The sequence below is a fragment of the Pelodiscus sinensis genome, chromosome 3, assembly GCF_049634645.1.
Source record: "Pelodiscus sinensis isolate JC-2024 chromosome 3, ASM4963464v1, whole genome shotgun sequence".
NCBI classification, from domain to species: domain Eukaryota; kingdom Metazoa; phylum Chordata; order Testudines; family Trionychidae; genus Pelodiscus; species Pelodiscus sinensis.
The window spans coordinates 43,563,092-43,576,891 of record NC_134713.1 but is presented as its reverse complement, the minus strand read 5'-3'; the positions used below and the strand labels follow the sequence as shown (position 1 = coordinate 43,576,891).

At 39.3% G+C, this 13,800-nt stretch overlaps 1 protein-coding gene across 1 annotated transcript in view; it reads left to right on the top strand.

The window, feature by feature from the left end:
• The window catches only part of COL21A1 (collagen type XXI alpha 1 chain), a 184,061-nt gene that overhangs the window by 80,376 nt on the left and 89,885 nt on the right, over positions 1-13,800 (top strand). The window contains exons 9-10 of the mRNA XM_075923637.1: positions 760-843; positions 5,190-5,252. Coding sequence (XP_075779752.1) covers positions 760-843; positions 5,190-5,252 — 147 coding nt within the window. The remainder of the gene's footprint in view (positions 1-759; positions 844-5,189; positions 5,253-13,800) is intronic.

The window sequence follows — 13,800 nt, the reverse complement described above, 5'->3', positions numbered from 1 at the left end:
CCAATTTTTAGTGTTGTAAATCAGCTTTCTTCATTGGGGTGACTTTTGATTTTTATCAGTAGATGTCAGGGGAGACTCAGGTAAAAACATGTTTTATGGTCAGAGGGTAATTTCTGCAATCCTTATTCATGGATGTATGATTACACGTGTGCGCTAATGCAATCACCGTACTTCATATCAGAAATTCTAGTCAATGTGATACATATTTTGTATGTTGATTGCTGAAAATAGTCTAAAGATCACTATGAGATGGTTCTTACATTTTATGAGAGAGTAGACCTAAAACAATCTTGTCTATAAATGGAAAAAGGAAAAATATCAACAGAGCTGTCTGGAGCTAAGCCATCAGTATTTCATAACTTAAACTTGGCTGATCTTCAGCATCAAGTATCTGAACACTTATTAGATGTTCCACATAAAGTACTTTGATGTATCAGAAATGAAATCCATGGTAGGAATAGGTAAAATTCTTTGTTGATGGATTCATTTTTTTTTTTTTACTAATCTTTACTGATTCTCATAAGTGGTGATGGATACATTCTGTAAAAAGTTGGTTAAAAATCAATGGCATCTTGTATGGATGTTTTGTTCAGTCTTGGTCAGGGCCATTTGTATTCACTATTCGTATATGTTAGATAACCAGGGCAATGCTGTTTAAGAAATAATAATGAAGTCAGTCCTCTAGTTGGCCATGTTAATGCACTTATTTATAATATATTGATTTCCATGTATTTTGATTATCCTTTTTATTTTTGGTAGTGTATGAATGGCCCTAGTGATGTAGGTGCCACACCTTCTCCTTGTATATGTCCGCCAGGAAAACAAGGGCCCCCAGGCCCAAAAGTAAGTAGAGTTTTCTTTAACTTTCTTATTTTTAAAATGTTCCCTTTGGTGTTGTTTTTACCTTCAACGTTTAAGGTCACTGTGTAAGAAAGAAGCCATTCTGAGCCCAGTTTTGCTCCTGCTGAAGGCAATGGGAGTTGCTGGGAGTTGCCATCTTGCAAGATCAGACTGTGACAGATGGAATTAATCAACTACTGGTATAGTAATTCAGATAATCTAAATGTCCTTTTAATTTTTTATGAATATTAGATATTCATTTACATACACATTTCATAGCTATTGTGCAGTAAATATTTTCACACCCCTTACGATCATTGTCTAGTAATGCAATCCTAACGTCGTTTGATATGGAAAAATCTGATCATGGAAATTTTTTTCAATTTTTCTTTATTTAAAATTATTTAAAAAAAATCTACTGGGGGCTGCTTTGGGTTTAGTTGACTTTTATGACATCTGTTGAGTGGTGGAGTGGCATTAAGGGGCTGTGGTGAGGGTTAGAGATCTGAGGTCAGATTGTAATATGACAGATTCAAATTTTAGTTGATAGTCAATCTTTTAGAACTGTGGTTCTCAAACTTTTCTTTTCATAGACGACTTGAAAATTGCTGAGGGTCTTGGTGGCCTACTTAATGATCTTTCCAAATGTTGTTTGCACTATTAGCTAACTGTTGTAAAGCACAATATAAAAATGATTAATGCTTTCTCTTCTACAAATAAAAACACACAACTCATATTTTAATACTATAGTCTTACCTTTCTAATGCAATGGACGTTCTTGTTTTTGTGAGCATAGTTCAGGGAAGTCGGGTGTGTGTAATGTTTGTCAGCTTTAGTGTTAGGTCAGGTTCAGTATTCATACTGCTTCTGTATTTGGACCTTAGAGCAGTAAGTGATAAAAATCCTGGCTCGCCCAGGTACATAGTAGCAAATGGTATCAGAAACATGCTGCTGTGTCTTCAAATTCTGGGTACTCTCCCATTCTTTGAATCCAAAACTCAAGTAAGGAACATTTTTAAAATTCTGACCATAATGTTTCATTGCAAAAAGCCTCCAAGAAGTGTCCTTGTGCCTTATGGAACAAATGAGAACATCTCATTGATTTCAATTCCAAAAAGTTTACATATCTAGTTGTTTGGGTCAGTTTCTACTGGAAAGTAATGTTCAAACTGTTGCTTAAGAGCTACAAGATGTTCTTCAGTGTCATTCTTTATTTTTTTGGCAAGAACCAGTTCATTTTCAGTCAGAAAATCTTCCGGTGTTGGAACCTTAGAGGGAACTATCTGTGGACCACCTGAATGGAACTCACAGGCCACAGTTTGAGAACTTATGTTTTAGAGTGAATGTGCATGGCAGTCCTGCCTGCTAACAGCCATCTTCTTAAAGGCCAGGAATAGAATCCAAGAATTATTTTGCTTTCTAGCAAATGGTCGTATAAGACTCTGGCAAAGTGTGTGTTGCCTCAGTTACTAGTAGCTGGTCCACACTGAGGATAACAGCTACCAGTTACTCCATTTCTTCAAATGTATATGCATTTCAGCTGATGACCCATATCAAGGGTTATTGTAGTTTCACATGATACAATTTCTGTTTTTTTAGTTTGCATTTTTAAACAAAACCTAGGAAAGTACTATCAAGAACAGTAATACACACAACAGTTAGAAATTGACAGATTTAAGGTGGCCCATGCAATCTTAATTGGGCCCCCCTAGTTCATATGAAAGCTTGAATTGCATGACCATATATTCTTTGTTCTAGCAGGACTCCTGCTTCATTCATTGCACTGCATGGACTGTGAGTAAGGCAGAGGACTGCAAGAAGAGAGGAAATTTTCTTGTATTGAAGGCTCTGCATTAGGACTCAGTAGAGTGAGATTTTTTTCCTGTCTGTGTCACAAATTTCCCATGTCATGCTGGACAAGATTAGTGCGTGCGCGCACACACACCTTTAATTGTAGGATGTACCAACTTCTGAGTGCTGAACTTTACAACCTTAACATTTATTTTAATACTGTTTTTTCTAGTAATCCGAATATGCAGTAGTATCCAATGATTGGAAATTTATGATTTTAAGACACTTTTTACAAACCTCTAAACTTTTAATATGTCTGTTCCTAAATCCATTTGTGTCTTCAGTTAGTCTTTTAAATCCACATTCAGCTAAATAAAAGTGGCCTAATTTTTGAAGGAGCTGAGGATCAGGAATTCCCAGTGGAATCTGTTATCCTTAACTCAGTGCCTCTTAGTATTAGATCACTTTTATTTAGGCCCCTAAAAGCAAATTTAGTTGATTAACTTCAGAAACTCAGTTTGGAAATATTTTTCAAAGGAGTGCTTATGTGCTGTAACTTTGTATAAATGACATTATTCTAGGATTCTATATTTTTTGTCACTAAATTAAATATTAAAACTGCTCAAATTACATGTTGCTAAATGACTTCTCATATTTCTAATTCAGATTTGGCTTCAAGATTCCATCTGTGATTGTCCTTCTCCTATATCATCAGGGATTTAGCCAATAATTTTGCTGACAGTATGTGAATGTTATGCCTTTAAGAAGCACACAGGATCTTTATGGGGGAAAAGGCAATACATCACATTTATTGAGAATACAATGGCAAAGCAGTTACCATGTGCTTATACATGTACACACGCACTGTTTTACCAACTGATGTTATAGTTACCAGTTTATGGTTTGTGACCAACCAGATTGATTACGGACAGAGGAGCAGGGGTTCTAGCGGTTCAGACTGATGCTCCCAGTCTAGATAAGACTTTGCCAAAAATTATGGCAAAGCAGCTTCTTTTTATGGCAGTTTTTCTTCATTGTAATTGGTAAGGTTTGCATTATCATGCTGCTTTTTTGATGGATGTTGGTTATCTTCATTTGGGTTTTTTGCTCTTTCTCTTCTTTGTTTTGCCATGCTAAACTGCTTTTGACCATCAATATTTTGTCCCAGTTGATAAATGCTTGCCTCCTTTTAGAGCCATTAATTTGCCCACTGCTTGCATCTTAATGGGGATATACAGCAATCTCTGGCACCTTTGTCTGTTTCTGATTCTTGCTGAGAACATCTGGTCTGATGGCCTTCCCACTTATTTATTAACACATGCATTTCTGATTCATACAATACAGGGTTAATTTCTTTGGTACAGAGAGGCAATCTTTGGTACAGAGAACCAATATGCACATTTGAACAAGGATATCAAGTCACAATTTAACCCCCCCCCCCCATCATTGTACCCTTTTACTTATTTCACAATGCTAATTTAAAAACAAAACTAAATTATAAGAATCTATTCCTGCCTTGCGATCAGTTTCAGGCACAGAATGCTGGCTGGTGCACCTTTACCAATGGCAAAGCAATGGACCTTTCTGCTTTCAAAAAGGGTGGCTGGCAAAGTACACTGAGGCACATTACTTTGCAGAAAGCTACATTTTAGCTACATGAAAACTGAAAATCTGATTTATTATTCCAGAACTGCATGAACGGTGTGTACTCTGCAGTTCTTACAGTAATAAACTGTTATTTGGAACCAAATCTTTGTCCCTTTAAAGTCAATGGGAATTTTGCCATTGATGTTTGAGTCAAAGGACCAGGAGCCGATCCTTTGTTGGCAAAGTAAAGAGAGAGTTTTCACATACAGTGAGCTAATATATTGAAGAAGAAGAATATTGTTGGTGTTTTTATTTTCTGATAATAAAGAAGGCCTATCTGTCTTTGGGAAACTTGCAGTTTTCATTTGCTTTATTTTGGAGTTGATCCAAATCCTTTTGAAATAGTTGGAAAGACTCCCACTGACTTCTGTATGCATTGGATCAACCTCTAAGAGGGGTTACAAAGGATAAGCACCTTGAGGCAGTAGCTGTTGATTAAAGGGCTTTAACCATGTCCATGTTGGCTGTTTTTACTTTAATTAGAGCCAAACTCAATAAAAATCTGGTGTCAGCATAGCCTGACCTACAGGGAGATGAAGTTTGGGGTACTGACGTATTTTCAGAGAGCATTTTATTTGTTTTTATTTCTGCTTTCTTTTTCATGTTCTAGAATATCCTAAATATGGAATATTTATATGGTATCCTTAGGGCCCAATCTTTCAAGCCCTACATAAGAAGTCAGTGGGAGTTTCCACATAGAGGGATTATAGGATCATGCCCTTAGTTTTTGTATTATAGCAATTACTCTTCCATAAAAATTATCCGGGCTTATGGCCAGTGTTCTATGGAACGGTATTCCTTGATGACCTGAGTTTCTGAAACTCAGAAATATGCTTGTATAAAAATTACTTTCAATTAATTGTAAATTTCTCTTTCATATTTCTTTGTGCTCTCATGTAACTTCTCTACAGGGAGACCCTGGACAACCTGGCAATCATGGCTATCCTGGGCAGCCTGGTCCAGATGGTAAGCCTGTGAGTACTAAAAACTTAGTCATATAAAGTACTGTAAATGCAAAGCTAACGGTAAAGGAAAAAACCACTTTACTATATCATGTTCTATAGCATTATAGGTTAAGATGCATCAGAATTTACCAATTATATGAACATTTTCAGTGTTAGATTAAAAACCATAGAAATGGTAGCTTGAAACTGGAGCCTGGACTACATGAAAACCCAGAATATGAACATCCCTAAATTTGTGGGACATTTGAATCCAAAGTTCAGATATTGAACTAATCTTTCCAACACTAATCCAATAAACAGTTTATTTGTTAATAATATTCTATGTTAATATGGCTCTTAGATTGGAATTGAAAATTTTTAGGATTTCTTGTACAAGAGTTTCCCAGAATTACAATAAAATTTTTTTATCCTGTTTTGAAATACATATGATAGAAAAATTTGTCTATTCCCACATACTTTAGTTTGTTTAACTAACTGTTGTTGTTTTATGAATTTAGATAAGGATTAAAAACAGTAAGTGAATCACAGATATTCCTATAATGAAAATGGTAAATTTGGTAATAGTCAGTTTGCTCTTTAGTTTTAGAACTGTTTTTAAATGGTATTAAAAACCCTAAAATGATAACATAGCCCTAGGTTCCATAAAAGAAATTAGAACTCTGATCTATGTGGAAGCTTCTGAGAGGTTGACTCAAAAGACCTTAATGCTCAGTAACAGTTCTGATAGTTAATAGATTTCATTGTGTGTTCCTGAGTCACTGGTGTGTGTACTTTAGGTGTAATGGGAGGATGAAGGTGAAAGACTGAGAGAAAAAAAAGAAATCTGAGTGCATGTAAGCGTACAGACATGTGTGCACACACACAGCCTTTTCTAAAATAAGTTGTTAACCTTTAATAATATTTTCCCTGTGTGTGGTTTTTTGTTTTTTTATTTGCCCTGTGTGTGGTTTTTTGTTTTGTTTTTTTAAAGTGAGGAGGAGTAAATAATCAACTGCAAATGGTTGCTTAGACATTAGGAAAGACTTGTTGATGCATATCAGTAGCAACATACATATCTTAAATAATGATGAAACGTGAAGTACAAATAATCAGGACATGGAAGACTATGGTGAAAGGCAGAAGTTAACTAGAATAAGCCTTCCATTTCCTGTGTAAATGTATTGTCTTTTGAAATCTAATCAAATGGGATGAAAACAATTATAATTATACAAACAATTGCAATTATAGCCAAGGATAAAGCAATATGGCAGACAGGCCAATCTTCACCTCCAGACAACCCCCTAACCTGAAGCAAATACTTTTCAGCCATCACACATCACACCTCAGATGCCCTCATCCAAGAACCTGCCCCTGCAACAAACTCTGTTGCCAACTCTATTCACATGTCTATACAAGCAACACCATCATAGGACCTAACCACATAAACCACAACATAAGGGGCTCATACAACTGCATACCCTTTAATGTGATATGCCATCAAGTGGCAACAATGCTCCACTCCCATATATATTGGCCAAACAGGACAGTCTCTGCGAGAAAAAGATAAATGGACACAAAACAGATATTAGAAATGGTAACACACATAAACCTGTAGGGGAACATTTTAATCTGCCTGTGCACTCAGTCATGGATATAAAAGTAGCCATTCTTCTACAATGGAATGTCAGCATCCTGTTAGAGAGAGAGAGTGTGGAATTGGTATTTACCTGCAAATTTGATACTGTTTCCCTGAGTGTGAGCAAAGACATTAACTGGTTTTAACACCTCATTTAAGGTGCCACCGGGCTACTCATATTTTTTAAAAGTTACAGACTAACACTGCTACCTCATGAGACTTTAAAAAGCAATTTTGTTTATTATAAAAAGTAGGTGAGGCAAAGTCTGGGCTAAGCCCTGTGGGTCCTGTGCTTCCTGGTGGGTTCTTGTGGGCCTCAGAAGCTTGCAGCGTCCCTAATTACTGCCACAAAGGCCAGGGTACCCTGTTTCCAGAGCCTCTTTCATCATTGGCCAGTCCAGTGTCCTCCTTTCTCCAGTCCCTGCTGGCCCTTCCAGCCAGAGGGGAGGGTTGAGGGGAAACCCGGTCCCACCCACCTGCTCCGGGATCCAGCCCAGGGCCCTATAGGAGGGAACAGCCCCGAGCAGGCCATGTAGCTTGGTCCTTGCCCCCTGAGCAGCAGCCCCTCCCTGGGCCACTTTCCCAACCCCTCCTGCAATACGTCATTCCTGATATCATGGAGCCAAACCTTCATATCACCTCACCCAGGTGTGTTTTCTTGTTCTAGGTTGCTCCTTTCTCCTTGAGTTCTCCTCTAGTCCGTCCCTTTTCTCCCCCCCCCCCCCAGCCTTGCCTGGGGAAGTGTTTTTATAGTGCACACATCCAACTTAAGTGGCTACAGGATTTTCAATTAGTCCTCTCTTCAGGCTGATGCTAGATAGGCTTCAGGTGTGGCTGGCTGGCCATAGTCTTTAACAGCCTATTCAGGGAACATAAAGCCACATATCCAGCTCCCTGCATATCTGCCCTCCATAAGGCTTTGGTAGCTCCCTGTTCTCAGGCTGTCACAGTAGGATTTAAGTGTTTGCATGAGAAAACAGACAAATAAAAGCAAGTTACTAATCTAAAATAAACAAAACTCACCAGCTACACCTAATACACTAAGGGTACATCTACACTACAGTGTTACTTCAAAATATCTAATTTCGAAATAAGATATTTTAAAATAACATGTCTACACACAAAATGCATTTTGAAATAGCATTTGGCTATGTTGAAATAGCGCGTCCACACTGAGTGGACACTGAATCGCATTTAAGGCCAGCCGGAACCAGGTCTGGCAGGGCATCAGGTCAGGAGTTACTTTGTGTGGCTGCTGCATGAGGCTATCTGAGGCATGTGCTTAAAGGGATTCCATCTGGACAGCCGGTTCTCAGGTTTCTCTGCTTGCTTACCTACCTTGATGAGGGACAGCAAAGCATTTTGTCTCTGCGTGCTCTGGTTGCTCTCACTCGGGACACCACAGCATTCTGCAACATGGAGCCAGAGCTGCCCCTGGGCATTCTGGTACTTCTCATGGACATGTTGCTGTGAGCAGGCTGCCATCCAGGAGGTCCATTGGGGGGCTGTCAGTATCCAGTCGGCCCTGTGGGAGAGCTTCTACCCTGAGGAGCACTAAAAGCCTCCCTGGTCTGCCCCCCTGGGGGCTTGTGCCTCATTCTTCCCTCACGTCCTTCCATTTACCCCTCCCTAACTCCCCTTTCTGATATAAAATAAAATGCATGTATTTTCATGAACACAAACTCTTTATTTAACAAAACTGGGCTGGGGGGAATGAAACTTTGGTGAGACTGGGGAAAGGAGGCAGGAGAGGGGAGGAAAGAGGGTGGGATAGGGGAAGGGGAAACCTGGAAGGAGGGAGCCAACAGGAGGAAGGGGGAGGAGAAACTCAGGGTTGGGGGTCTTTCTGGATCAACTTATTTTCATACGAACCTACTCCTGGGTTCACATGTGGCCTTTGGTGGCCAGGCTGGCAGCTATCCTGCCATAGACAGCTGCGTTCCCCCGTCTACTGCGGAGATCATGGACATTGGGGCATCCCCCCAAACCTGATTAAGGTCCATGATCTCCGCCCTGGCCCAGGAAGGTGCCCGCCTTCTCCGGGCCTTGTCAGGTTCCTGGGAGCTGGCAAACTGCTCATGGGGAGCGGTGGAGGGCTGGCTGCTAGTGGCTTGCTGGCTCATGTTTTGGGGCCACTGGGTCGGGGCAGTGACTGCTGGCTCTGGGCTGGCAGGCTTGGAGCTGGCACAGGCACTGTGGCTAGAGTCTACCCCTTTAAGGGCTCTGGAGGAGTGGGGGAGGAAGAGGAGTGTTCTTAGTTGAGGTTGGAGTGGCCACCAGGGCTCCCTGGGATGGGCTGGAGGCCCCCTATTTTGAAATAAGGCTATGTCTAGACTGCAGGCTTCTTTCGAAAGAGCATCTTTCGAAAGATCGCGTCTAGACTGCAGGCGGATCTTTCGAAAGAAAAATCCGCTTTTTCGAAAGAGAGCACCCAGCGAATCTGGATGCTCTCTTTCAAAGACGGCCTCTTTACATTGAAGAACGCCTTCCTTCGAAAGAGGAACTTTTGAAGGAAGGCGTTCTTCCTCGTGAAACGAGGTTTACCGCCATCGAAAGAAAAGCCGCGTTCTTTCGAAATAATTTCGAAAGAACGCGGCTTGAGTCTGGACGCAGGGGAAGTTTTTTCGGGAAAAGGCTACTTTTCCCGAAAAAACCCCTGAGTCTGGACACGGCCTAAGTGTCTACACAGCACTTATTTCGAAATAGCAATTTTGAAATTGGCATTATTCCTCATGGAATGAGGTTTACCAATTTTGAAATAAGCCCTCCGCTATTTCGATTTAATTTCGAAATAGCGGTTGGCTTGTGTAGACGCTAGGAAAGTTATTTCAAAATATCAGCTGTTATTTCGAAATAACTTTGATGTGTAGACAGACCCTAAGAGATCATATTTGTTACCTTAGTCTTTATTTCAGGTAAAATCCTTCAAGTAAGAGCTGATCTTTTCTCTAACTTGGGTTTAACAGCTCCTTGTATATTCTCTTAGAGTTGGTTGGCAGTTTCAAAAGCTAGCTGAAGACTAACATTGCTTGCTTCCCATCCCTTAAATAGAATTTCCCCAGGGTAGGAATCTTTTGTTTAATCCTCCCCATTTCAATGGGAAAATGCCAAATTCAAGGTGGGCTCCAGCACCAGTTGGTATAGCCACATGTTTCTGTAGGGACAGCCACAGTTTAGGCTTACAGGAAAAACAAAATCATTTGCAAATCCTTGTTCCTTAAATATCACTAATGGCTTTCATTACAAATTCTGGATTAATAAGCAGGTTTATACTTCATATTTTTTACTTCACATACAAGAATGATACATGTACATGAAATATAATATATACATATTCAGGGAATTACAGGCTCATGGATTATAAATTACTTGAATTGTTTTTCATAAAGCATATTTGTGTTATGCATATTCAGAAACATATTTTCCTAAAAATATGGGGGCATAGTGTCAGAGCCTCCCCATTTGCCACAGCTTCCTCACTTTCAATTGTTGAAAGCTGGAATTGGACAACAGAGGACTGATCACTTGAAATTTCCCTGTTGTGTTCATTGTCCCTGAAGCATCTGGCATTGGCCACTATCAGAGACAGGATACTGGGCTAGATAGACCTTTGGGCTGCTCTATGACTACTCTCATGAACTTATGTATGAGGTAACAAGAGAGAGGCAGAAACCATCATTCTGGTAAGAGTAACTCAGATTTTGGCAAAGGTAGTATTTGGGTCCAAACTTTGCAGTTTTTCTCATTTTTTTTCACGTATTTTGATCAATTTGCTTTAAAGGAATTCTGCAGATTTTTCAAAACATACCAGAATTTATCTCCTGTAAATTTTCTATGGTTCTCATAAAGTGAGTTGGTTTTGATCTTTATTGCTTTTTATAAGGGTATTTACCTGCCATTTTTATGACTTAATTAAAAGATTTAATTTAGTAAAAGATTTAAATACAAATAGTAATATATTTAGTTTGTTTCGAAAGAGAGAGATTAATATTTGTTTAAAACTGTGTCGTAAAGCTTATTAATTTTTCAAGTTACATAGGGAAAGCTCTATGCTGCATTTTATAAAATGTCCACATTTCTTCTGTTTGTTGCCTAGTTACATTTTGGCTACATACTTAGTGATGATAGACATTTTATTTAATTGTGGTGATTCCTTTTGGATGCAATATTACTGTGAAAAGCCACAGTATAATAAATGTAGTTTATTTCCAGGAACTGAAAATTTCACTGAGCAGAAGTTCAGGACTTGGTATATTAAGTCCTGGAGGAATGTTAGAAGGCACCTAAGGCACCAGTCACAATTTTTTCAGTATCTTCAGAATCTGAGATTCTCATCTTTCATCTTTCATATGTTCTTTCATTTTAACTATGTGGTTTGTAAGATTTCTCTTCCTGATTCTCAGAATTCTAGTTGCATTGTTGTATCTATATTCCCCCTGGCCTCAATTACAACCAGATTTCAATGGCCATTATTTTAAAATCGGTTAGAGCTAGAATTAATGCTTGCACTCTTTGAAAGGTAAGAATCCAAGTTTTCTAATGGCCTAAAGCATTAATTTTTAACTCAAATAATTCATGAAAATTTTGGCTGAAACTGGTGTTACAGATGGACATGGAGTAAAACCATACAAATCAGCAATCAGAATAACCTGGTTTTAAAACATGGATAAGCATTCTGTTGTGTTTTTAGACACAACTCTAAATTTCTGCATCCTAGAAATAGCTTCTTGAGAGACTGTGACTTAGACACCTCCTTGAGGAAAATTTCCCTCATTGTTACTGCCTCCTTTGAATGGGTAGTAATTTGTTGCTCTCCCATACAAGCTGCAAATGATCACATTATCAGGGCTGGCCAGTGGCCTAATTCAAAGCTCTGCCCATTCCTTAATCTCTCAGGGTATGTCTACACTACCCCGCTAGTTCGCACTAGCGGGGTAATGTATGCATACCGAACGTGCAAATGAAGCCCGGGATTTGAATTTCCTGGGCTTCATTTGCATAAGCCGGCCGGTGCCATTTTTAAATGCCGGCTTGTTCGAACCCCGTGCCGCACAGCTAGATAGCCCGTGGAACGAGGTGTACAGATAGTTCGGAATGGCTTGCTAGTTCGAACTATCTAGCCCGTGCCGCGTGTAGCCGCGCAGCACGGGGTTCGAACAAGCCGGCATTTAAAAATGGCGCCGGCCGGCTCATGCAAATGAAGCCCGGGAAATTCAAATCCCGGGCTTCATTTGCACGTTCGGTATGCATACATTACCCCGCTAGTGCGAACTAGCGGGGTAGTGTAGACATATCCTCAGGAATTAGGTATAATTCCAATCTTTACTTTGAGTGCATTTTCCATCCCTGAGTGCACAACTGTGTATTTAGTGCCTTCTAAGAGAAGGAATAATCTGTGCAAAAGGATGTTCATAGAAACTGTTGACAAATCTGTAGACAAATATATGTGTTACATGTAGTTAGGAGACCTAGTGAAGCCCAGAAGGATATAGGATAACCTTCTGGCACACTTTTGCTTCTAGCTGATGAGCACAGGTTTTCTCTGTTCAATGTTAGACAGAATTTGACTTGCTACCCTTTATTTATTATTTTTATTGTGGTTTAAGATTTCCAGAAAACAGATATTTGTATAAAGCTATACATTTCCTAACTGTTTCTTATTGAAGAAAAAAGGCTCACTGCTGGAGGCTCTGTTAAGATGTACGTAAAGCAGTTTGGGGAAACAGTGATCATTTTTGCATACACTTGCATGTTTCTTGGTTTCTGTTTCAATGCTACTCATCTTCTCAGGAGCATCATATCTTGTAATATAACGACTCATGGAGGAAAAGAAGTTGGATTGTATGGTCTTTCTGTAACCTTGGGATTAGGCAGTCATGGTTATTTTCCTACTAGTGAGTCATGATTTACAAAGACGAACATTCTGTGAACATGGAGAAGATTTACAAAACTGTCTCAGAATATTAGAGAAATGTGAATCTCTGATAATGCAGAAAGTGAGAGATTACCAACTGCCGCAATTTGTTGAATTGAAGCTCCTATTAATTGATCTAATTTTGATTAATTGCTTCAGTTTTCTGAACTGACTTACTTTGTGAATATTCAGCTGTTGCTATTTGCACTTGTTCTTTGTAAGAACACATTGCAGACCCATTAGGTCATTTCCATCTCTAGCCAGTGTGTTATTTTTTCTTAGAGTAGATTCTTGAGTATGTTCCAATCTAGGTTTTTTTATACTTAAGTGATGGGATTTTTACCTAGCCATGTCAGAGACTTTTGTGCAGTGTAATAATCCTATATATCTATCCATCTTAGGGTTTTTAATAGTGTACTTCACCATGGTATTTAGGACCTTAGTTTAGGACCTCTTTGTTCAGGATACTTTTCCTTTGCTTATTTTAATCTTTTTATTCTTGGTTATATCCCCTTGAGGCACTCGAAGGTTTTTTTGACTTTTACCCTCTAGCATGCTTCAGATAGTTATCATGTTTATGTACTTGTTTAATCAAATTGTGCATGTATGAAAAACCCAAGATTATGATGTCGCATTTTATAATCTTTCCTTGAAAGTGAGCCCTTCAAGGCCTCGGATCAATTTTGATGCACTTTATCTAAACTCCTTCCAGTTTGCCTTTTCTGGCATTCATTTTCTCTGAACTGTACGGGGGTGGGGGCGAACAATACATTTTTGATTATTTCTTTGTTTGCAAATTGTCCATAAGGAATGTATTTTCTCTCTCTAAAAAAAGAAATTTCCTGTGGGATGACAGACTATCATGTTATCAGAATCCACAGGTCACTACTGTCCGCCTCCAACTCTGTCCTCAGCCGCTTGCTGTGGCCATCCTGAGCACTGTCCCCTCTAGGCCTGGGCTGCTTCAGCCCCAGCTCCCGTTTCACCCACTGGAGGCGATGGAGGGAGAGGGGGTGTGCTGCCAGAGA